At 47.0% G+C, this 23,538-nt stretch overlaps 1 protein-coding gene across 6 annotated transcripts in view; it reads left to right on the forward strand.

Moving 5' to 3' along the window:
• Window positions 1–23,538, forward strand: part of NDUFAF1 (NADH:ubiquinone oxidoreductase complex assembly factor 1) — a 66,881-nt gene that overhangs the window by 41,634 nt on the left and 1,709 nt on the right. The window contains exons 1-3 of one of the 6 annotated variants that reach the window (XM_030814275.1): window positions 7,974–8,391; window positions 14,288–14,941; window positions 17,129–17,314. In XM_030814275.1, the coding sequence (XP_030670135.1) occupies window positions 14,369–14,941; window positions 17,129–17,314 (759 nt within the window). In that variant the 5' untranslated portion in view covers window positions 7,974–8,391; window positions 14,288–14,368. Of the gene's footprint in view, window positions 1–7,973; window positions 8,392–9,495; window positions 9,905–14,287; window positions 14,942–17,128; window positions 17,315–23,538 lie in introns of those variants that run through there. The other 5 variants (XM_030814273.1, XM_030814272.1, XM_030814274.1 and 2 more) reach the window with 5 other exon arrangements.

A 23,538-nucleotide genomic window follows, 5' to 3' on the forward strand; every position in this document is an offset into this window, starting at 1 on the left:
CTGGTTTACACTTTTTTTTTTTTTAAGACGGAGTCTCGCTCTGTCGCCCAGGCTGGAGTGCAGTGGCACAATCTCGGCTCACTGCAACTTCTGCCTCCCGGGTTCAAGTGATTCTCTTGCCTCAGCCTCCCGAGTAGCTGGGACTACAGGCGCCCACCACCATGCCTGGCTAATTTTTGTATTTTTAGTAGAGATGGGGTTTCACCATGTTAGCCAGGATGGTCTCAATCTCTTGACCTCGTGATTCACCCGCCTCGGCCTCCCAAAGTGCTGGGATTACAGAAGTGAGCCACCGCGCCCGGCCTCCTACTTTACACATTTATGTGTCATTCAACTAAGAAACCTGCTCTGTGTTAGGCGTTGAACCAGGTACTGAGGAAACAAAGATGGACAAGACACCATCCCTGTTTGCAATCTGATACAGTAGTTCTCCAACTTTAGTGAGAATTACCTAGGAGCTTGATAAAATGCAAAGTCTGATTTAGTAGGTGAAGTCAAGAAATTTGCTTTTTTTTTTTTTTTTTTTTTTTTTTGCGATGGAGTCTTGCGCTGTAGTCCAGGCTGGAGTGCAGTGGCACCATCTTGGCTCACTGCAACCTCTGCCTCCCGGGTTCAAGCAGTTCTCTGCCTCAGCCTCCCGAGTAGCTGGGATTACAGGCACCTGCCACCACGTCCAGCTAATTTTTGTATTTTTAGTAGAGACGGGGTTTCACCATCTTGGCCAGGCTGGTCTTAAACTCCTGACCTCGTGAGCCATCCGCTTCAGCTTCACAAAGTGCGAAATTTGCTTTTTTTTTTGAGACAAAGTCTCGCTCTGTCACCTAGGACGGAGTGCAGTGGTGCAATCTTGGCTCACTGCAACCTCCGCCTCCCAGGTTCAAGCGATTCTCCTGCCTCAGCTTCCTGAGTAGCTGGGACTACAGGTGCATGCCACCATGCCCAGCTAATTTGCGTATTTTTAGTAGAGACAGGGTTTCACCGTGTTGGCCAGGATGATCTCAATCTCTTGACCTCATGAACCACCTGCCTCAGTCTCCCAAAGTGCTGGGATTACAGGGGTGAGCCACCGCGCTCGGCCAGAATCTGCATTTTTAACAGATGCCTAGAGTGATTTCCTTGTAAGTTATGAGAGGGACTCATTTTGAAAAACACTGGACACAGAGAGAGAAGCCTAAAAATCATGTAAAAGAGTTCAGGATCAGAGATTCTTTTCTGTCTCTACATTTCCTGAAAAAGTCTGCATGCACGTGATAACAAGGTATTTCTTTTTTTTTTTTTTTTTTTGAGACGGAGTCTTGCTCTTTCACCCAGGCTGGAGTGCAGTGGCGCGATCTCGGCTCACTGCAAGCTCCGCCTCCCGGGTTCACACCATTCTCCTGCCTCAGCCTCTCCGAGTAGCTGGGACTACAGGCGCCCGCCACCACGCCCGGCTAATTTTTTGTATTTTTAGTAGAGACGGGGTTTCACCGTGGTCTCGATCTCCTGACCTCGTGATCCACCCGCCTCGGCCTCCCAAAGTGCTGGGATTACAAGCGTGAGCCACCGCGCCCGGCCGATAACAAGGTATTTCAAAAGCCTAAGCTAGGGTGACCTCAGAACGACTTGGCAAGATGCAAAATGCAGAAGAATGTAGCCTTCTATAAATCAGTTATAAATTCCTCTATCAATATAGAGGAGTTTTCAGAAGGTCCCAAATCATTGATCTACTCAATTTACAAATATTTATTAAGTGCCTACTTTGCCACAGGCATGGATGAGCATTCCCTTCTGTCTAAAGCTCCTCCTATGTCCTATGTTTTGTTACTTCTGTTTCTCAGAAGCATCACTCTATTGATTATTGCTCTTATTTTCTGTGCCTTCAGTCTGTCTCAGCTGGCTCCTTTTATTTTATTTTTTTATTTTTATTTTATTTTTTTGAGACAGTGTTACTCTTTTTTTTTTTTTTTTTTTTTTTTTTTTTTTTGAGACGGAGTCTCGCTCTGTCGCCCAGGCTGGAGTGCAGTGGCGCAATCTCGGCTCACTGCAAGCTCCGCCTCCCGGGTTCACGCCATTCTCCTGCCTCAGCCTCTCCGAGTAGCTGGGACTACAGGCGCCCGCCACCACGCCCGGCTAATTTTTTGTATTTTTAGTAGAGACGGGGTTTCACCGTGGTCTCGATCTCCTGACCTCGTGATCCGCCCTCCTCGGCCTCCCAAAGTGCTGGGATTACAAGCGTGAGCCACCGCGCCCGGCCTGAGTCTTACTCTTTTGCCCAGGCTGGAGTGCAGTGGCAGGATCCCAGCTCACTGCAACCCTCGCCTCCCAGGTTCAAGCGATTCTTCTGCCTCAGCCTCCTGAGTAGCTGGGATTACAGGTGCCCTGGCTCCTTTTTAACATATCGCTTTCATATAAAAAGTAAAAACGTGGGCTGGGCAAGGTGGCTTACGCCTGTAATCCCAGCACTTTGGGAGGCCGAGGCAGGCGGATCACCTGAGGTCGGGAGTTTGAGACCAGCCTGACCAACATGGAGAAACCCCGTCTCTACTAAAAATACAAAATTAGCTGGGCGTGGTGGCACATGCCTGTAATCCCAGCTACTCAGAGGCTGAGGCAGGAGAATCATTTGAGCCCGGGAGGCAGAGGTTTTGCAGTGAGCTGAGATTGTGCCATTGCACTCCAGCCTGAGCGACAAAAGCGAAAACTCCATCTCAAAAAAATAAAATAAAAATAAAAATAAGTAAAAATGTCAGTCGGGCGCGGTGGCTCACGCCTGTAATCCCAGCACTTTGGGAGGCCGAGGCTGGTGGATCACAAGGTCAAGAGATCGAGACCATCCTGACCAACATGGTGAAACCCCGTCTCTACTAAAACTACAAAAATTAGCCAGGCGTGGTGGCACGTGCCTGCAATCCCAGCTGCTCAAGAGGCTGAGGCAGGAGAATTGATTGAACCTGCGAGGCAGAGGTTGCGGTGAGTGGAGATCACACCACTGCACTCCAGCCTGGGTGACAGCAAGACTCCGTCTCAAGAAAAATAAAATATATATTTAAAAAAAAAAGCCTCTTGCATGCTGACTTCATGTTCTGTTTTCTTCCTCCACAGCTGTATCAGTTAGGATGCTTTTGGCTACAAGTAACAGAAAACTCAACACAAGGTAGTTTAAACAACATAATCTTGGCTCACGTAACTGAAAAATCCAGAAGCAGGTCTGGCCTCAGGGAATGCCTGATTCAGCAGCACAGATAGTGTCAGAAATCTGGCTTCTTTCTGTTCTTGGCTCTGCCTTAATCCTTGGTGTCCCAACTCACCCACAGGCAGGCAGCTCTAGGTTCTGTCCACATGGTTACAAAATAGCTCCTCACTACATTACCCAGAGGAAGACAGAGGGTCTCTTCCAGTAGCCTCCAAGGAAGAAGGAAGAAGCTGCTTGTTCCCAGAGGTCACTGGCCCTCCCTGGCACTACCTGAGTTACTTGTCAACTTCTGAGCCAATCCCTGGGGCCAGAGAGGTGAGATATGCTGATTGGATAAAACCAGTTAGCACAACCTTTGAGGATGGACTTAGAGTCAATCCCACTCAAATCAAGCAATTCTCCTGCCTCAGCCTCCCAAGTAGCTGGGATTACAGGCATGTGCCCCCCTGCCCGGCTAATTTTTGTATTAGTAGAGATGGGGTTTCTCCATGTTGTCAGGCTGGTGTCGGACTCCCGACCTCCGGTGATTCATCTGCCTTGGCCTCCCAAAGTACTGGGATTACAGGCATGAGCCACTGTGTCAGGCCCATGGTAAGTCTTAAGAGACATGGTATGGTAAGTGCATGGCCCTGGGCTTGACTCTATGTTGCTTTTAGACAGTAGAAATCGGGCTGGGTGCAGTGGCTCATGCCTGTAATCCCAGCATTTTGGGAGGCCGAGGTGGGCAGATCATGAGGTCAAGAGATGGAGACCATCCTGGCCAACATGGTGAAACCCCATCTCTACTAAAAATACAAAAATCAGCTGGGCGTGGTGGCACACCCCTGTACTCCCAGTTACTCGGGAGGCAGGAGAATCACTTGAACCCGGGAGGCAGAGGTTGCAGTGAGCTGAGATTGGGCCACTGCACTCCAGCCTGGGAACAGAGTGAGACTCCGTCTGGAAAAAAAAAGAGACAGTAGAAATCATCACTATTCTGACAAGTGGAAGTCTTCCATTTCTGTGGGCACATCGTCTGTTTCATACTCCCTGCCTTTGCATATACATGTTCCCTCAACTGGAGTCCCCTTCTCCCTCTCATCTGTCTGTTAAATGCTTTATCCTTCAATGCTCAGTTCATGTTCTTCCTCTAGGAACTACTCCCTAACTCAGATGAGCAGACATGATACAATGTAGTGAATAATGAGCATGTATCCTGGATTTAGCAGACAGACATGGTTTGAATCCCAGCTCTGCCACTTCAACAGCTGTGACAAGCATGTGACTAGCATGTTACTTAACATCTGTTTTCTTACCTGGGAAATAGGTGTAATATGAGTACCTACTTCACAGAATTGTTCTGACAATGAAAAGAGAAAATGCCTGAGAAGTGTTAAACTCAATGTCTAGCCCATAAGTATTCATTACGCCCTTCTTTGGGCCAGTCTTGTACCTGATACCTCCCTCTACTATAGTTTCTAACTGTGCTGCAGTTATTTGTTTGATGACATGCCCTCTATTGGACTGTGTACTTGTTGAACACCGTCCTATAGTTCAGCAATAATAGCTAGCTTTTTTGCACATTTACCAAATAATTCCAATAATTATGCAAACATTTTATATGTATTATTTCATTTAATATTGATTGGAAATGACATTAGGATCCTGCTTAACACAAATTCAGCAGCTTAAAAAAATAAAATAAAACCCCTCCTGGCCGGGTGCGGTGGCTCACGCCTGTAATCCCAGCACTTTGGGAGGCTGGGGCAGGCGGATCACGAGGTCAGGAGATCGAGACCATCCTGGCTAACATGGTGAAACCCTGTCTCTATTAAAAAAAAAAAATCGGCCGGGCGCGGTGGCTCACGCTTGTAATCCCAGCACTTTGGGAGGCCGAGGCGGGCGGATCACGAGGTCAGGAGATCGAGACCACGGTGAAACCCCGTCTCTACTAAAAATACAAAAAATTAGCTGGGCGTGGTGGCGGGCGCCTGTAGTCCCAGCTACTCGGAGAGGCTGAGGCAGGAGAATGGCGTGAACCCGGGAGGCGGAGCTTGCAGTGAGCCGAGATTGCGCCACTACACTCCAGCCTGGGTGAGAGCGCGAGACTCCGTCTCAAAAAAAAAAAAAAATCAGTCGGGTGTGGTGGCATGCACCTGTAGTCTCAGCTACTCGGGAGGGCAGGACAGGAGAATTGCTTGAACCCAGGAGGTGGAGGTTGCAGTGAGCCAAGATCACGCCACTGCACTCCAGCTTGGGCGACAGAGTGAGATTCGGTCTCGAAAAAAAAAAAAAGAAAAAAACCCTCCTGGCCAGGTGCAGTGACTCATGCCTGTAATACCAGCACTTTGGGAGGCCGAGATGGGTGGATCACCTGAAGTCAGGTGTTGGAGACCAGCCTGGCCAACATGGCGAAACCCTGTCTCTACTAAAACAACAAAACTTAGCTGGGTGTGGTGGTGTACCCCTGTAGTCCCAGCTACTCAGGAGGCTGAGGCAGAAGAATCGCTTGAACCTGGGAGGCAGAGGTTGCAGTGAGCCAAGATCAGGCCACTGCACCTTGGCCTGGGCGACAGAGCAAGACTTCGGCTCAAAACAACAAAAACAGGCCGGGCGCTGTGGCTCACGCTTGTGATCCCAGCACTTTGGGAGGCTGAGGCAGGTGGATCACCTGAGGTCAGGAGTTGAAGACTAGCCTGACCAATATGATGAAACCTCGTCTCTACTAAAAATACAAAAATTAGCCAGGCATAGTGGCATGCATCTGTAATCCCAGCTACTTGGGAGGCTGAGACGGGAGATTCGCTTGAACCCGAGAGGTGGAGGTTGCAGTGAACTGAGATTGCGCCATTGCACTCCAGCCTAGACAACACGAGCAAAACTCCATCTCAAAACCAGCAAACACACAAACAAAAAATGATCCTGCTACCTTCTAAGGTTGGCCAGGGCTGAACAACACCTCTGCCTCTTTTGTCACTGCTTGCAATATAGGGGACTACAGGGCTTCACCCATTCATATTTGGATTCAAAACAGGTTCAATGTCCTCTGGTCTCAGGCTTCTGAATGATGCTCTTACTGTTCATTTCCTTTTAGGCAGGGACTTCTCTTTGTAGTTGCCTGCTCTTAGTTTGCCTCACTTTGTTCCCTTTGTCATATTATAATTTATGGTATTTGTCAGCCCTATGTCCACAAATAGATAGATGGTCCCCTGTTGTCTCCATGTCTAATTTGGATGGGTTTCAGTTGTTGTTGTTGTTGTTGTTTTCTTTTTTGAGGCAGAGTTGCCCAGGCTGGAGTGCAATGGCAAGATCACAGCTCACTGCAACCTCTGCCTCCCAGGTTCAAGCCATTCTCCTGCCTCAGCCTCCAGAGTAGCTGGGATTACGGGTGCTTGCCACCACCTCTGGCTAATTTTGTAGTAGAGACGGGGTTTTACCATGTTGGCCAGGCTGGTCTCGAACTCCTGACCTCAGGTAATTCACCCGACTAGGCCTCTCAAAGTGCTGGCATTACAGGTGTGAGCCACCCTGCCTGGCCAGGTTTCAGTTTTGTTGTGAACAAAGGTATAGTTAAGATTTGGTGGAGCCCACTACCACTGTCTGGGAGGCCAAGGAAGAAGGTGCTACAGACATGGTTACATAATCATTTCCCCTCAGCTCTTTGCCTTTATTTCCTTCCTTTATTTCCTATATTTCCTTCCCCTAATGACTCTACCTTTTCTTCTGCCTGGCATCGTCATGTCCTTCCTATTTGAATATTTTTTTTTCTCTTCCAGCCGTCCTTTCTCCACTGGTAATAAACACATATGGGGCTTCCTATACTTAAAAAACAAGCAAACAGCCTGGCACAGTGGCTCATGCCTGTAATCCCAGCACTTTGGATGGCTGAGGTGGGTGGATCAACTGAGGTCAGGAGTTGGAAACCAGCCTGGCCAACATGGCGAAACCCTGACTCTGCTAAAAATACAATAATTAGCTGGGTGTGGTGGCATGCACCTCTAATCCCAGCTACTCGGGAGGCTGAGGCAGGAGAATCACTTGAACCCGGGAGGCGGGGGTTGCAGTGAGCCGAGATCGCGCCACTGCACTCCAGCCTGGGTGAGGGAGGAAGACTGTGGCTCAAAAAAAAAAAAAAAAAAAAAAAAGCAGCAAACAACTAATGATTAGAGAAATGCAAATCAAAACCAAAATGAGATACCACTTCGCACTCATTAGGATGGCTACTATATTTTAAAAACCAAAAGAAAACAAGAAACGTGTCAGTGGGCTTGGAAAGAAGGTGTGAAAAGATCAAAGGTCAAAAACAGCAAGAGAATGCAACAGGATTTAAAATCAGTAAGCGAAGATTTTAAGGAGAGGAGCCAAGGACAGTCAAGGATTTCCATCCTAAAAGGATGTGGCCATTTACAGAAATAGGGAGATAGGAGGAATCAGTATGAGGAAAAATGACACATTTAGTTTTAGACATTTAGGTTTTTTTTATTACTCAAGGATATTTCCTAAAAAACAACAACAGAAAGACATTTCGATTTTTTCTTTTTCTGAGATGGAGTCTGGCTCTGTGGCCCAGGCTGGAGTGCAGTGGCGCTATCTCGGCTCACTGCAAGCTCCGTCTCCCGGGTTCACGCCATTCTCCTGCCTCAGCCTCCTGAGTAGCTAGGACTATAGGCGCCCGCCACCACGCTCGGCTAATTTTTTTGTATTTTTAGTAGAGACGGGGTTTCACCGTGTTAGCCAGGATGGTCTCGATATCCTGACCTTGTGATCCGCCCGCCTTGGCCTCCCAAAGTGCTGGGATTACAGGCGTGAGCCACCGCGCCGGCCGATAACTTATATTTGAAACTAGAAAAGAAGTAGGTGCAGGATGGGCCATGGAGAGACAGCCCGCATTCCTTTTAAGTATAGGAAGCCCGCATTAAAGGTTGTGGGAAGAGAATAGAAGAGTCAGTGATGGGGGCAGAAAGGGAAGGTTTGAGGGGGCAAGTGTAGAGTCTAGAGAAGGCAAGCTGAATTTGAGGAAGAGGAGGCGGCGCGGAAACTAGTGAAGGAGAAAACATGGAAAGGGCTATTGTATTTGGTGAGCTCCTTCGGAACCTTAGAGAACAAAGGTGTTACGGAACTATACGCTCTCAAATTCACACTAAGCACTAAATTCCCGCCGCTATGGTACATTCTGGAGAAAGGAAAAACAGCAGAGTCTGGACCCTAGAAAGCTCACAGCGTGGTGGAGGAAGTGAGAAGTGAGTGAAAGATACAATGTTGATTCTGTCTTCCCTGGCAGCAAGAAAAACAAACAAACAAACAATGTTTAAGTGCTTTGGCCGGGCACGGTGGCTAACGCCTGTAATACCAGCACTTTGGGAGGCCGAGGTGGGTGGATCATGAGGTCAGGATTTCGAGACCAGCCTGGCCAACATGGGAAAACCCCGTCTCTACTAAAAATACAAAAATTATCCGGGTGTGGTGGCGCACACCTGTAATCCCAGCTACTTGGGAGGCTGAGGCAGGAGAATTGCTCCAACCCAGGAGTCGGAGGTTGCAGATCGCGCCACTGCACTCCAGCTTGGGCCACAGAGTGAGACTCCGTCTCAAAAAAAAAAAAAAAAAAAAAAAAAAAAAAAGTGTTTTCACAGAGGTGTGCACAAGGTACAAACGGATGCCCTGAGGAACTGGCGACCCTGTGGGGCGGAACTAGGGAAGGGCTGGTAGGAGGGGCTGCTGTCCAGGTGCGTGGTGGGTCCTCAAGAATTCACGAGGGCAATTCTAGCAGAACCGGCCTTTTGAGGCCTCAGGCAGTTCTTGTGGGGACTGAGGCGACAGATAATGAAGGAAGGGATACAGGAGCCAAGCGGCGCAGGGGCGTTAGCAATAACTGGGTTCTATTTGAAAGACGCAGGGGGCCGGGCGCGGTGGCTCACGCCTTTAATCTCAGCACTTTGGGAGGCTGAGGCGGATGGATCACGAGGTCGGGAGATCGAGATCATCCTGGCCAACATGGTGAAACCCTGTCTCTACTAAAAATACAAAAATTAGCCGGGCATGATGGCGCGCACCTGTAATCCCAGCTACTCGGGAGGCTGAGGCAGGAGAATCGCCTGAACCTGGGAGGCAGATGTTGTAGTGAGCCGAGACCGCGCCACTGCACTCCAGCCTAGCGACAGACCGATACTCCGTCTCAAAAAAAAAAAGACGCAGGGATGGAGTTTGCCGCCTGAAAGGATACAGGAAGGAGAGGCGAAAAACTTATCTGAATTCTCACTGCTTCCTTACAACTGGCGACTAAGTGGACCAAAAACCTCCAAAAACCTCAGGGGTCCTCGCTATCCTTCCTAGGCTTCTGTACCCGGCCGGAACTTTAGTGTTCTGACGCCTTGTTTGGCATCGGAAGGGAAAAGCAGATGGACCTATATGGGTAAAGTGGCTTCTGGGCGGAAGCCACACTATAGGCTCGGGGAGGTAAGCGGTGGCAGGCCGGCGGTTGGTGTGTCCCGGGTGTGGGGCGACAGAGCCCTGGCACTTGAAGGTTGAGGGGGCTTCCCCAGCGCGGCGAATGTCTGGCCCCCGGAGGCCAGGCCGTGAGTGCGGGAGGTAAACGCCAAGGCAGAAGAGTTGCCACTCACTACCTGTGTGACCTCGGGTAAATTAGTCTTGGAACGTCAGTTTCCTCATCTCTATAATTGTAGTAATAATAGTACCTCTCTCAGGATTGTTGTGAGCCGTCAGTGAAACACTTAGAGCAGTTTCTGGCACATGGTAAGCCATGGGTAGCTTTACTAACTCTACTCACTTCTAGCTGCGTGGATTATGTTGTCAAAACCCACCGTCAACCTTAGGGCGGTATTGTCCAGTTAATAGGTTAGATTTTCTGTTTACTGGTAGAAAAAAAAAAGCATTTATAATTAAAGTTATATTATTAGAGAAATAACACTATGGAGGGTTTGGAAAACATGAGCTATCATTTGTTTCTCAAATTTCGGTATGTGTAGAGGTAAAATCATTTAAGTGCAACCGGCGCGGGGGAATTTAAATGTTATCCGTAATTCCAGGACCTCAGATCAACTCTTAATTTTTCCTGGTTCCCTTAACGTTTATAATACATGTGAAAACATACTGTTTACATGGTTTTGATTTATCAACAAACCTTATTGATAATGTCGGCTGGGCGCGGTGGCTCACGCCTGTAATCCTAGCACTTTGGGAGGCCTAGGCGGGCGGATCACTTGAGGTCAGGAGTTCGAGACCAGCCTGGCCAACATGGTGAAACCCTGTCTCTACTAAACATACAAAAATTAGCTGGGCGTGGTGGCACACGCCTGAATCCCAGTGGCTGAGGTAAGAGAATTAATTGAAACCAGGAGGTGGAGGTTACAATGAGCCGAGATCGCGCAACTGCACTCCAACTTGGGTGACAGAGCTGGACTCTGTCTTAAAAAAAAAGAAAAAAAAAGTTAGGCATGGTGGCGGGTACCTGTAATTTCAGCCACTCGGGAGGCAGAGGCAGGAGAAGCACTTGAACCCGGGAGGCGGAGGTTGCAGTGAGCCAGGATCGTGCCATTGCACTCCAGCCTGGGTGACACAGCGAGACTTCATCTCAAAAAAAAAAAAAAAAAAAAAAGGCTGGGTGCAGTGGCTGGCTGACGCCTGTAATCCCAGCATTTTAGGAGGCCCACGTGGGCGGATCACCTGAGGTCAGGAGTTCGAGACCACTCTGGCCAACATGGTGAAACCTCATCTCTACTGAAAAAAAAAAAAAAAACCTACAAAAATTAGCCGGTCATGGTGGCGCCCGTCGGTAATCCCAGCTATTCAGGAGACTGAGACAAGAGAATCGCTTGAACCCAGGAGGCGGAGATTGCAGTGAGCGGAGATCTCCAGCCTGGTGACAGAGCAAGACTCCGTCTCAAAAAAAAAAAAAAGTATTGATAATGTCATTTTACCTATTGGTATCTGTATCCTACAGAAAGGAAATATGTATCTGACTTGTTTCATAGGATTTGTGTGTGGATGGCATGAGATAATATATATCAGGGTGATACAAAAGTATTAGGAGTAGGCTGGGCGTGGTGGCTCACACCTGTAATCCCAGTTCTTTCAGAGGACAAGGCAGGTGGATCACGTGGTCAGGAGATCGAGACCATCCTGACTAACACAGTGAAACCCTGTCTCTACTAAACATACAAAAAAAAAAAAAAAAAAAAAAAAAAGCCAGGCATGGTGGTGGGTGCCTGTAGTCCCAGCTGCTCAGGAGGCTGAGGCAGGAGAATGGCATGACCCGGGAGGCAGAGCGTGCAGTGAGCCAAGATCATGCCACTGCACTCCAGCCTGGGTGACAGAGTGAGACTCTGTCTCAAAAAAAAAAAAAAAAAGTATTAGGAGTGGTATTCATCAGGTGCAGTGGCTCACGCCTGTAATCCCAGGTACTCCAGAGGCTAAGGCAGGAGGATCACTTGAACCCAGGAGTTAGAGACTAGTCTGAGCAATATAACAAGACCTCATCTTTATTTTTTTTTTTGAGATGGAGTTTTGCTCTTGTTGCCCAGGCTGGAGTGCAATGGCGTGATCTTGGCTCACCACAACCTCCACCTCCTGGGTTCAAGCGATTTTCCTGCCTCAGCCTCCCGAGTAGCTGGGATTACAGTCATGCGCCACCACACCGGGCTAATTTTGTATTTTTAGTAGAGATGGGGTTTCTCCATGTTGGTCAGGCTGGCCTCAAACTCCTGACCTTGTCATCCACCCACCTTGGCCTCCCAAAGTGCTGGGATTACAGGCGTGAGCCACCGCGCCTGGCTTTACAATTTTTTATTTTTATTTATTTCTTTATTTTTTAGACAGGGTCCTGCTCTGTTGCCCAGGCTGGAGTGCAGTGGCTTGATCTTGGCTCACTGCAACCTCCCACTCCTGGGTTCAAGCGATTTTCCTGCTTCAGCCTGCCGAGTAGCTGGGATTATAGGTGCCCACCACCACACTATAGGTGCCCGCCACCACACCCAGCTAATTTTTGTACTTTTTTTTTAGAGACAGAGTTTCACTTTTGTTGCCCAGGCTGGAGTGCGATGGTGCAGTCTTGGCTCATTGCAGCCTCTGCCTCCCAGGTTCAAGCGATTCTCCTGCCTCAGCCTCCCGAGTAGCTGGGATTACAGGTGCCCACCACCATGCCCAGCTAATTTTTTTTTTTTTTTTTTGAGTTGGAGTCACTCTGTGGCCCAGGCTGGAGTGCAGTGGCACGATCTCGGCTCACTGCAACCTCTGCCTCCCAGGTTCAAGCGATTCTCATGCCTAGGCCTGCCGAGTAGCTGGGATTACAGGCATGGGCCACCACACCTGGCTAATTGTTTGTATTTTCTGTAGGGGTTTCACCATGTTGGTCAGGCTGGTCTTGAACTCCTGACCTAGGTGATCTGCCTGCCTTGGCCTCCCAAAGTGTTGGGATTATAGGCATGAGCCACCGCGCCAGGCCAATTTTTGTATTTTTAGTGGAGACGGGGTTTTACCACGTTGGGCAGGCTGGTCTCCAACTCCTGACGACAAGTCATTTGCCTGCCTAAGACTCCCAGAGTGCTGGGATTACAGGTGTGAGCTGCCGTGGTGGGCTACAATTTTTTTTTTTTTTTTTTTTTTTTTTTTTTTTTTTGAGATGGAGTTTCGCTCTTGTCACCCAGGCTGGAGTGCAGTGGTGCGAACTCGGCTCACCTGCAACCTCCGCCTTCTGGGTTCAAGTGATTCTCCTGCCTCAGCCTCCCCAGTAGCTGGGATTACAGGCGCTCTCCAACACGCCCAACTAATTTCTGTATTTTTAGTAGAGATGGGGTTTTACCATGTTGGCCAGGCTGGTCTTGAACTCCTGACCTCAAGTGATCTGCCCACCTCGGACTCCCAAAGTGCTGGGATTACAGGTGTGATGCACCGTGCCCGGCCAACATTTTTTTAAAAAATTAGCTGGGCATGGTGGTGTGCACCTGTAGTCTCAGCTACCTTGGAGGCTGAGGTGGGAGGATCATTTCAGCCCAGGGCCCAGGAGTTCAAGGCTACAATGAGTTATTGATCTTGCCACGGCGCTGCAGCCTGGGTGACAGAGCAAGACCCTGTTTTTTTTTTTGTTTTTTTTTTTTTTTTCCAAGTGGAATTTTGCTCTTGTTGTCCAGGCTGGAGTGCAGTGGCGTGATCTCGGCTCACTGCAACCTCTGCCTCCCGAGTTCAATTGATTGTCCTGCTTAAGGCTCCCTAGTAGCTGGGATTACAGGCGTCTGCCACCACACCTGGATTATTTTTAGTAGAGATGGGGTTTCACCATGTTGTCAAGGCTGGTCTCGAACTCCTGACCTCAGGTGATCCATCTGCCTCGGCCTCCCAAAGTGTTGTGATTACAGGCATGAGCTACCGTACCCGGCCTGACCCAGTCTCTTATAAAAAGAAAATTAAAAAAAAAAAGGCCGGGGACAGTGCATCATTCATACAACCCAGCACTTTGGGAAGCTAAGGGGAGAATCACTGGATCCTAGGAGTTCCAAACCATCATGGGCAACACAGGGAGATCCATTTCTTTTTCTTTCTTTTTTTTTTTTGAGACAGAGTCTCACTCTGTTGCCAGGCTGGAGTGCAGTGGCACAATCTTGGCTCACTGCAACCTCCTCCTCCCAGGTTCAAGGAATTCTTCTGCCTCAGCCTCCTTAGTAGCTGGGACCACAGGTGTGCACCACCACACCCAGCTAAGTTTTGTATTTTTAGTAGAGACGGGGTTTCACCATGTTGACTAGGATGGTCTCGATCTCTTGACCTCGTGATCCGCCCGCCTCAGCCTCCCAAAGTGCTTGGACCATGCCCGGCCAGGGAGATCCATTTCTACAAAAAATTTAAAAATTAGCTGGGCATGGTGGTGTGTGCCTGTAATCCCAGCTACTTGGGAGGCTGAGATGGGAGGATCACTTGAGCCCAGAAAGTAGAGGCTACAGTGAGCTGTGATTGTGCCACTGCACCCAGCCTGGGCCACAGAGCAAGACCTTGTCTCAAATAATATAAAATAATAATAATAATAAATAAGTTAACAAATTTCAAAATACCTGATTTCTGTTGAATTTGAAATTGTGATGCATTCATTGGTATGCTGATAATTCTTCTATGTCTCTTCTGTTATAGGTAGAATTGGGCTATTTGCTGAAGCTTCTTGGTGGCCCTTGCTAGCCCAGGAAGAAACTTACATTTTGATTTTTTTGTACCATGGCTTTGGTTCACAAATTGCTGCGTGGTACTTATATTCTCAGAAAATTCTCTAAGCCAACTTCTGCCTTATATCCATTTTTGGGTGTTCGCTTTGCAGAGTATTCCAGTAGTCTTCAGAAACCAGTGGCTTCTCCTGGCAAAGCCTCCTCACAGAGGAAGACTGAAGGGGATTTGCAAGGAGATCACCAGAAAGAAGTTGCTTTGGATATAACTTCTCCTGAGGAGAAGCCTGATGTTAGTTTCGATAAAGCAATTAGAGATGAAGCAATGTACCATTTTAGGCATTTGAAGGATGAAATTGTGGCTCATTGGAGAGGACCGGAAGGCCGCCCTCTGCATGACGTCTTGCTGGAACAAGCCAAGGTTGTCTGGCAGTTCCGGGGGAAAGAAGATTTGGATAAGTGGACAGTGACTTCTGATAAGACGATTGGAGGCAGAAGTGAAGTGTTTTTGAAAATGGGCAAGAATAACCAAAGTGCACTGCTATATGGAACTCTGAGCTGTGAGGCGCCTCAGGACGGGGAGTCTACCCGAAGTGGGTACTGTGCAATGATATCCAGGATTCCAAGGGTAGGTGAGGCCCAGGAGCCATCATTTTCTAGTGAACGGGGTGAACTTCATTGTAGCATAAACTATAGAAGATAGCTTTTGTTTCTTTAAATGAAAACACCTGGCATGTTATATTTGGCACCTCACCTGTGTCTGGGGATAAGTAACTATTGGCACAAGTGTGAAGTGGAAGCACAAGGGGGAAGTGGTTTCTGAGGAGGAGGAGTTAACTTGTTTCTGGGCATTGCTTTGGGCCAGGAATGAGCATTGTTATGTTTCAGGAATCCTGAGAGGTTAGACATTTGAAAGATTTTTGGAGAGATTTTCATCTCCTCTAACAAAGACCACAACCTCTGTAATGACCAGGGGTTTTGTAGAGTGGATATAGGGTCAGCCTGTGGCTTTCTTTTTTTTTTTGAAATGGAGTCTTGCTCTGTCATCCAGGCTGGAGTGCAGTGGCGTGATCTCGGCTCACTGCAACTTCCACCCTCCAGGTTCAAGCGATTCTCCTGCCTCAGCCTCCTGAGTAGCTGGGACTACTGGTGCACTCCACCACGCCCGGCTAATTTTTGTATTTTTAGTAGAGATAGGGTTTCACCATGTTGGCCAGGCTGGTCTTGAACTCCTGACCTCAGGTGATCCACCACCCCCCCCCACCCCCCTTGGCCTCCCAGAGTGCTAGGATTACAGGTGTGAGCCACTGCACCTGGCCCAAATATTCATTCTGGAATAATGAAAATAGTAGATAACATTTATTAAGCGTGGCCTGCCAGTCCTTGTGCTAAGCACTTTATATACATTATCCCATTTATTATTCACAACAGTCCCCTGAGGTAAGATCATCCCAGGTTTATGGATGAGGAAACAGACTTGGATAGATTTAATAACTTGTCCAAAGTTACACAGCTAATATTAGTTCATATCTAGACATTGGTATTCTTGACATCAGAGTACCTTTGATATTGCTATAACTAAATACCTTTGGAAATGAACACTGAATTCCACTTTTAAAGAGAGAGGCAGTATAGATAGTTGTTAAGCACACAGATTTTGGAGTTAAACAGCACTGGATATACCACTTATTAGCTGAGTGCTCAGTTTGTTTATCTGTAAAATGGGGTAAGATGCTAATAACCTATCATAGCGTTGCTGTGAGGATTAAATTATGCATGCAAATTCTTTAATGCAAATATTCAATGGATGCTAGCTACTGTTGTTAAATATCACTTTTAAAACTTAAGCTCTTTTCTCTATAGTCTTCTGACTTGTGGAAAGGCAGTTGTCATAAAATAGGCCACTCAGAAGTCATTGCTCCTTGGCCGGGTGCAGTGGCTCACACCTGTAATCCCAGCCCTTTGGGAGGCTGAGGTCGGGAGTTTGAGATCAGCCTGACCAACATGGTGAAACCCTGTCTCTACTAAAAATACAAAAAATTAGCTGGGCATGGTGGTGCATGCCTGTAATTCCAGGTACTTGGGAGGCTGAGGCAGGAGAATTGCTTGAACTCGGGAGGCAGAGGTTGCAGTGAGCTGAGATCGTGCCATTGCACTCCAGTCTGGGCAACAAGACTGAAACTTTGTCTCAAAAAAAAAAAAAAAAAGGCCAGGCGCGGTGGCTCATGCCTATAATCCCCGCACTTTGGAAGGCCAAGGCGGGTGGATCACCAGGTCAGGAGATTGAGACTACCCTGGCTAACACAGTGAAACCCCATCTCTACTAAAAATACAAAAAAATTAGCCGGGCATAGTGTCGGGCGCCTGTAGTCCCAGCTATTCGGGAGGCTGAGGCAGGAGAATGACGTGAACCCAGGAGGCAGAGCTTGCAGTGAGCCGAGATTGCGTCACTGCACTCCAGCCTGGGTGACAGAGCACGACTCCGTCTCAAAAAAAAAAAAAAAGGAAAAAAAAAAGTCATTGCTCCATAGGACCAGGTAAAGGAAATACATTCATTTCCATTCATTGAACACAGGTGAGTGCCTACCCCATGTAAACACTGTCCTGGGCCAGTTGTGTGTTGAACATTACCTTAGAAACATATAACTATGTCAGTATTTTGTGCTAAAATAATAATCACTGGGTTTATCTGCCTTCTTATGGGGCAGAAAGTCAGAAAAATGGTTAGTGAATCCTGTTGATGATGCTGACTTGGTGATGACTCACATTTTGCTAATAGTGGAGAATGAGGTACAATTTACTTTCAATATCTTAGGGTGCTTTTGAGAGGAAGATGTCTTATGATTGGTCCCAGTTCAATACTCTGTATCTCCGTGTACGTGGGGATGGTCGGCCTTGGATGGTGAATATCAAGGAGGACATAGATTTCTTCCAGAGGAGGAATCAGATGTACAGTTACTTCATGTTCACCCGTGGGGGACCCTACTGGCAGGAGGTCAAGGTAACAGCATAAATCTTCATTGTTTATAAAAATGAGGTCTTGGCTGGGTGAGGTGGCTCACGCCTGTAATCCCAGCAATTTGGGAAGCCGAGGCGGGTGGCTCACCTGAGGTCAGAAGTTCGAGACCAGGTTGGCCAACATGATGAAACCCAGTCTCTACTAAAAATACAAAAAATTAGTTGGGCATGGTGGTGCACGCCTGTAATCCCAGCTGCTTGAGAGGCTGAGGCAGGAGGATTGCTTGAACCTGGGAGGTGTAGGTTGCAGTGAGCCAAGATCGTGCCATTGTACTCCAGCCTGGGCAACAGAGGAGTGAGATGAGACTCTGTCTCAAAAAAAAAAAAAAAAAAAAAAAAAAAAGAGGTCTTGGAGATGATTGTTACATTGTAGTTTCTTTTTTGTTACTAATCTTTCTTGGAAGGTGGGGGTTGGTGGGTAGAAGAAAGGTTAAGAGACATAAATGAATTTTCATTAATATAAATGTTAACATACTAACTAGTAAATATTTTTGATAAGGATGTGGCCAGGTCCATGCTAAGTCACAGGCACATCTCTGCTCTGTGTCCAAATAGATGGGGTTTGTTTGTTTTTTAGAAGTTTCTGCCATTTCACGTCTTCTAGGCAACTCTTGTAAAGTTGGTGTCCTAGGCCTGTGTGGTGGCTCACACCTGTAATCCCAGCACTTTGGGAGGCCAAGGCAGATGGATCACTTGAGGTTGGGAGTTCAACACCAGCCTGACCAACATGGAGAAACCCTGTTGTCTCTACTAAAAAATATACAAAATTAGCCGGGCGTGGTGGCACATGCCTGTAATCCCAGCTACTCGGGAGGCTAAGGCAGGATAATTGCTTGAACCCGGGAGGCGGAGGTTTCGGTGAGCCGAGATCATGCCATTGCACTCCAGCCTGGGCAACAAGAGCCAAACTCTGTCTCAAAAAAAAAAAAAAAAAAAAAGTTGGTGTCCTAGGCCAGGCGTGGTGGCTCATGTCTGTAATCTCAGCACTTTGGGAGGCCAAGGTGGGTGAATCACCTGAGATCAGGAGTTTGAGACCAGCCTGGTTAACCTGGCAAAACCCCATCTCTACTAAAAATACAAAAATTAGAGGCCAGGCGCGGTGGCTCATGCCTGTAATCCCAGCACTTTGGGAGGCCGAGGTGGGCAGATCACGAGGTCAAGAGATCGAGACCATCCTGGCCAACATGGTGAAACTCTGTCTCTACTAAAAATAAAAAAATTAGTTAGGTGTGGTGGCGTAGTCCCAGCTACTCAGAAGGCTGAGGCAGGAGAATCGCTTGACCCTGGGAGGCAGAGGTTGCAGTGAGCCGAGATGGGCCACTGCTCTCCAGCCTGGCGGCAGAGTGATACTCCATCTCAAAAAAAAAAAAAAAAAAAGGCCGGGCGTGGTGGCTCACCCTGTAATCCCAGCACTTTGGGAGGCCGAGGCGGGTGGATCACGAGGTCAGGAGATGGAGACCATTCTGGCTAACACGGTGAAACCTCGTCTCTACTAAAAAATACAAAAAAAATTAGCCGGGCGTGGTGGCACGTGCCTGTAGTCCCAGCTACTCGGGAGGCTGAGGCAGGAGAATGGCATGAACCCGGGAGGCGGAGCTTGCAGATCGCGCCACTGCACTCCAGGCTGGGCATGAGACTTCGTCTCAAAAAAAAAAAAAAAAAAATTAGCCAGGCATGGGGGTGCGTGCCTGTAATCCCAGCTACTGGGGGGCTGAGGCAGGAGGATCGCTTGAACCTGGGAGGCGGAGGTTGCAGTAAGCTGAGATCATGCCACTGCACTCCAGCCTGGGCAACAGAGCGAGACTCTGTCTAAAAAAAAAAAAAAAAAAACAAACTCACAAGAAAGCCCCCATTTTGCTCATGTCATATACTTGAGGGTCATCCTGAATTCCTCTCCTTCGCCCCACATCCAGTCTATTAGTGAGTCCTGTCACCTCTGCTTCCAAAATACACTCAGCAGCTGACCATTTCTAGCCATTTCTTCTACTCCCACCCTGGTCCAGGTGTTTGGATTATTGCAGCAGCTTCATTATTGATTTCCCTGTTTGTTTTCTTGCCCCACTAAAATCCTGGCTCCACAGCAGCCAGAGTGATCTTTCTGAAACATAGTTCAGATGACATCATTTACAGGCTTCTAAGCATGTAAATGTACCTCCTAAGCATGTAACCTGTATTAGTCTGTTCTCGTGCTGCTGCTATGAAGAAATACCTGAGACTGGGTAATTTATAAAGGAAAGAGGTTTAATTGACTCACAGTTCTGCAAGGCTGGGGAGGCCTTAGGTAACTTATAAAATCATGGCAGAAGGGGAAGTAAACACATCCTCCTTCACATGGTGGCAGGAAAGAGAATGAGAGCCGAGTGAAGGGGTAATCTCCTTATAAAACCATCAAATCTTGTGAGAACTCACTATCACGAGAACAGTATGGAGGGAACTTCCCACCCCTATGGTTCAGTTAACTTCACCTGGTCCCTCCCTTGACACATGGGGATTACTACAATTCAAGATGAGATTTTGGGTGGGGACACAGCCAAACCATATCAGGACCCTTCAGTGGTTTCCCATTACAATTCGAATAAAGTCCAGGCTGGGCTAGGTGGCTCATGCTTTTAATCCCAGCACTTTGGGAGGCTGAGATGGGCAGATCACTTGAGGTCAGGAGTTTGAGCCCAGCCTGGTCTACATGGTGAAATCTTGTGTCTACTAAAAATACAAAAAATTAGCTGCAGGTGGTGGCACACGCCTGTAGTCCCAGCTCCTCAGGAGGCTGAGGCAGGAGAATCACTTGAACCTGAGAGGTGGAAGTTGCAGTGAGCCAAGATCGCGCCACTGTACTCCAGCCTGGGCGACAGAGTAAGACTCCATTTCAAAAAAAAAAAAAAATAAAGTCCAAACTCCTGAACATGGCCTATGGGCCTACAATATCGGACCCCTGTCTTCATCTTCCATCTCTCCTCCTACCTCCCTCCTCCACACCAGCCCCTTTTCTGTCAGATTCAACAACCTCATTTCCATCTCAGAGCTTTGCACTTAGTGTTGCTCTGCTGTAATGCTCTGCCCGCATGTCTTCACCTGCTTTCTCTTTCCTATCATTCACCTCTCGGCTCAAAAGTTGCCTCAGAGAGGCCTTTCCTGATTGCTGTAACCAAAGTTGGACCCTTTAATCCAGTTATTTCAACACCACCATCCTATAACTTTCTTCATAGAACTTATCACTAACTAAAATTACTTTGTTCATTCATTCATCTGTTTATTGTCACTCTACTGCCTTCCCTGGAACATAAATTATATAAATTCTTTTTTTTTTTTTTTTTTTTTTTGAGGAGTCTCACTCATATCGCCCAGGCTGGAGTGCAGTGGTGTGATCCCAGCTCACGGCAACCTTTGCCTTCCAGGTTCAAGAGATCCTCCTGCTGGGACTACAGGCGTGTAACACAAAGCCCAGCTAATTTTTGTATTTTTAGTAGGGATGGGGTTTCATTCACCAAGTTGGCCAGGCTGGTTTCGAACTCCTGACTTCAAGTGATCCACCCGCCTCAGTCTCCCAAGGTTCTGGGATTATAGGCGTTTGAGCCACCACACCTGGCCCTAAATTCTGTAAATTCTGTGAGAGCAGGGATCTTGCTTATATTGTTCTTACCAGTTTCCCCTGCACCTGGAATTTTGTCCTAGTGCCTAGCACAAAATAAGCATTCAATACATACATATATATGTAGTAATATAGATATATAACACAAATTATATATACTTGTATTTAAGTAATATATATAATGAATTATTATACAAAATAACTACTTCATTATAAAAAACTTGGAAAATACAGAAAAAAATCTTGTACTACCACTATCCAGTGATAAAATATTATTTTTATTTTATTTTATTTTATTTTATTTTTGTGAGATGGAGTCTCGCACTGTCGCCCAGGCTGGACTGCAGTGGCAGGATCTCGGCTCACTGCCAGCTCCGCCTCCCGGGTTCACACCATTCTCCTGCCTCAACCTCCCGAGTAGCTGGGACTACAGGTGCCCACTACCACGCCTGGCTAATTTTTTGTAGTTTTAGTAGAGACGGGGTTTCACCATGTTAGCCAGGATGGTCTTGATCTCCTGATGTCGTGATCCGCCTGCCTTGGCCTCCCGAAGTGCTGGGATTACAGGTGTGAGCCACCACACCTGGCCAATAAAATACTTTTTTTTTTTTTTTTTTTTTTTTGAGACGGAGTCTGGCTCTGTCACCCAGGCTGGAGTGCAGTGGCACGATCTCCTTTCACTGCAAGCTCCGCCTCCTGGGTTCACGCCATTCTCCTGCCTCAGCCTCCCAAGTAGCTGGGACTACAGGCACCTGCCACTACACCTGGCTAATTTTTTGTATTTTTAGTAGAGACGGGGTTTCACCGTGTTAGCCAGAATGGTCTTGATCTCTTGACCTCGTGATCCGCCCGCCTCGGCCTCCCAAAGTGCTGGGATTACAGGTGTGAGCCACTGTGCCTGGCACAAAAATACTATTTTTAATATGTATCTTTCAGACTTTTCTAGTCACACTTTTCCCTTCCAGTGGTGTTTTATAACATATATACAGTATTTTCACTGAACTATTGTTTACAACTTTCTCTTCAAATATATTTCTACATCATTTTTAATGTCTTCATGATATTATATAAGTAGACAACAATTTTGGCTGGTTCCAGTGGCTCACACCTGTAATCCTAGCACTTTGGGAGGCTAAGGCTGTGAATCATTTGAAGCTAGGAGTCTAAGACAAGCCTGAGCAACATGGCAAAACCCTGTCTCTACAAAAAATACAAAAATTATCCCAGGGTGGTGCCATGCACCTTTAGTCCCACCTACTCAGGAGGCTGAGGTGGGAGGATTGCTTGAGCCTGAGAGGTCAAGGCTGCAGTGAGCTGAGATCACCCTACTGCATGCACTCCAGCCTGGGTGACAGAGTAAGACCCTGTCTCAAAAAAAAAAAAAAATGTTTTTTTCTTAACTTGTTCTTCATTATGTACATGTAGATTTAGATTGTTTTCAGAGTTTTCTACTGTCGGAACAAACTCTGAGGTAAACATACTTAACTATTTTCATAGGCTATATTCCTAGAGATAAAATTACTGGAGTAACTATTAATATGTATAATTCATTTTTATTTATGTTCATTAAAATTTATTTACTTATTTGAGACAGGGTCTCTCTTCTGTTGCCCATGCTGGAGTGTAGCATGGGCTCGCTGTAGCCCCAACCTCCCAGTCTCAGGTGATCCTCCCACCCTAGCCTCCTGAATAGCCAGGACTACAAGGATGCACCACTATGGCTGGATAAGTTTTTTGTTTTTTTAGTAGAGTCTTGGTTTCACCATGTTGCCCAGGCTGGTCTTGAACTCCTGGGCTCAATTGATCCTACTGTGTTGGCCTCCCAAAGTGCTGGGATTACAGGCATGCACAACCAGGCCCAGCCATTTTCTTCCTTTGTTACACTCAAAATATAAATAAAATTAGCATACTCTGTACCTGTTTTTTGTGTTTTTAAAATTTAGGAATATATCCTGGAGAGCTTCTGTATAATTATTTAGGCAGGGTGTGGTGGTTCATGCCTGTAGGCCAAGGTTGGCAGATTACTTGAGCTCAGGAGTTTAAGACCAGCCTGGCCAACATGGTGAAACACTGTCTCTACCAAAAAAAAAAAAAAAAATTAGCCGGGTGTGGTGGTGTGCGCCTATAGTCCCAGCTACTCAGGAAGCTGAGGTGAGAGAATCGCTTGAAACTGGGAGGCGGAAGTTGCAGTGAGCCAAGATCGCACCACTGCACTCCAGCCTGGGTAACAGAGTGAGACCCTATCTCAAAACAAAACAAAACACAAACAATTAAGGCCAGATATAGTTTTAAAAGATCGTGCTTAATAATAAGTAAATTACATAGAGAAGAAATATGAAAATAAAGTTGATGAATAAAAAGGCACACTCGAAAATTCAAGAGTAGAAGGAATAGGACATTTCTTTTTGTTCAGTTTCTAATGTAGGAAGGAAGGGAAATGTTAAAATTCTTTTTTGTTTTTTTTCTTTTTTTTTTTCTTCTGAGACAGAGTCTAGCTCTGTCACCCAGGCTGGAGTGCACTGGTGCGATCTTGGCTTACTGCAACCTCTGCCTCCCAGGTTCAGGCAACAAAGTGAGACCCCATTCTCCACAGAAAGAAAAAAAAAAAAAAGCTGTGT

The sequence above is a fragment of the Nomascus leucogenys genome, chromosome 6, assembly GCF_006542625.1.
Source record: "Nomascus leucogenys isolate Asia chromosome 6, Asia_NLE_v1, whole genome shotgun sequence".
Classification (NCBI taxonomy): domain Eukaryota; kingdom Metazoa; phylum Chordata; class Mammalia; order Primates; family Hylobatidae; genus Nomascus; species Nomascus leucogenys.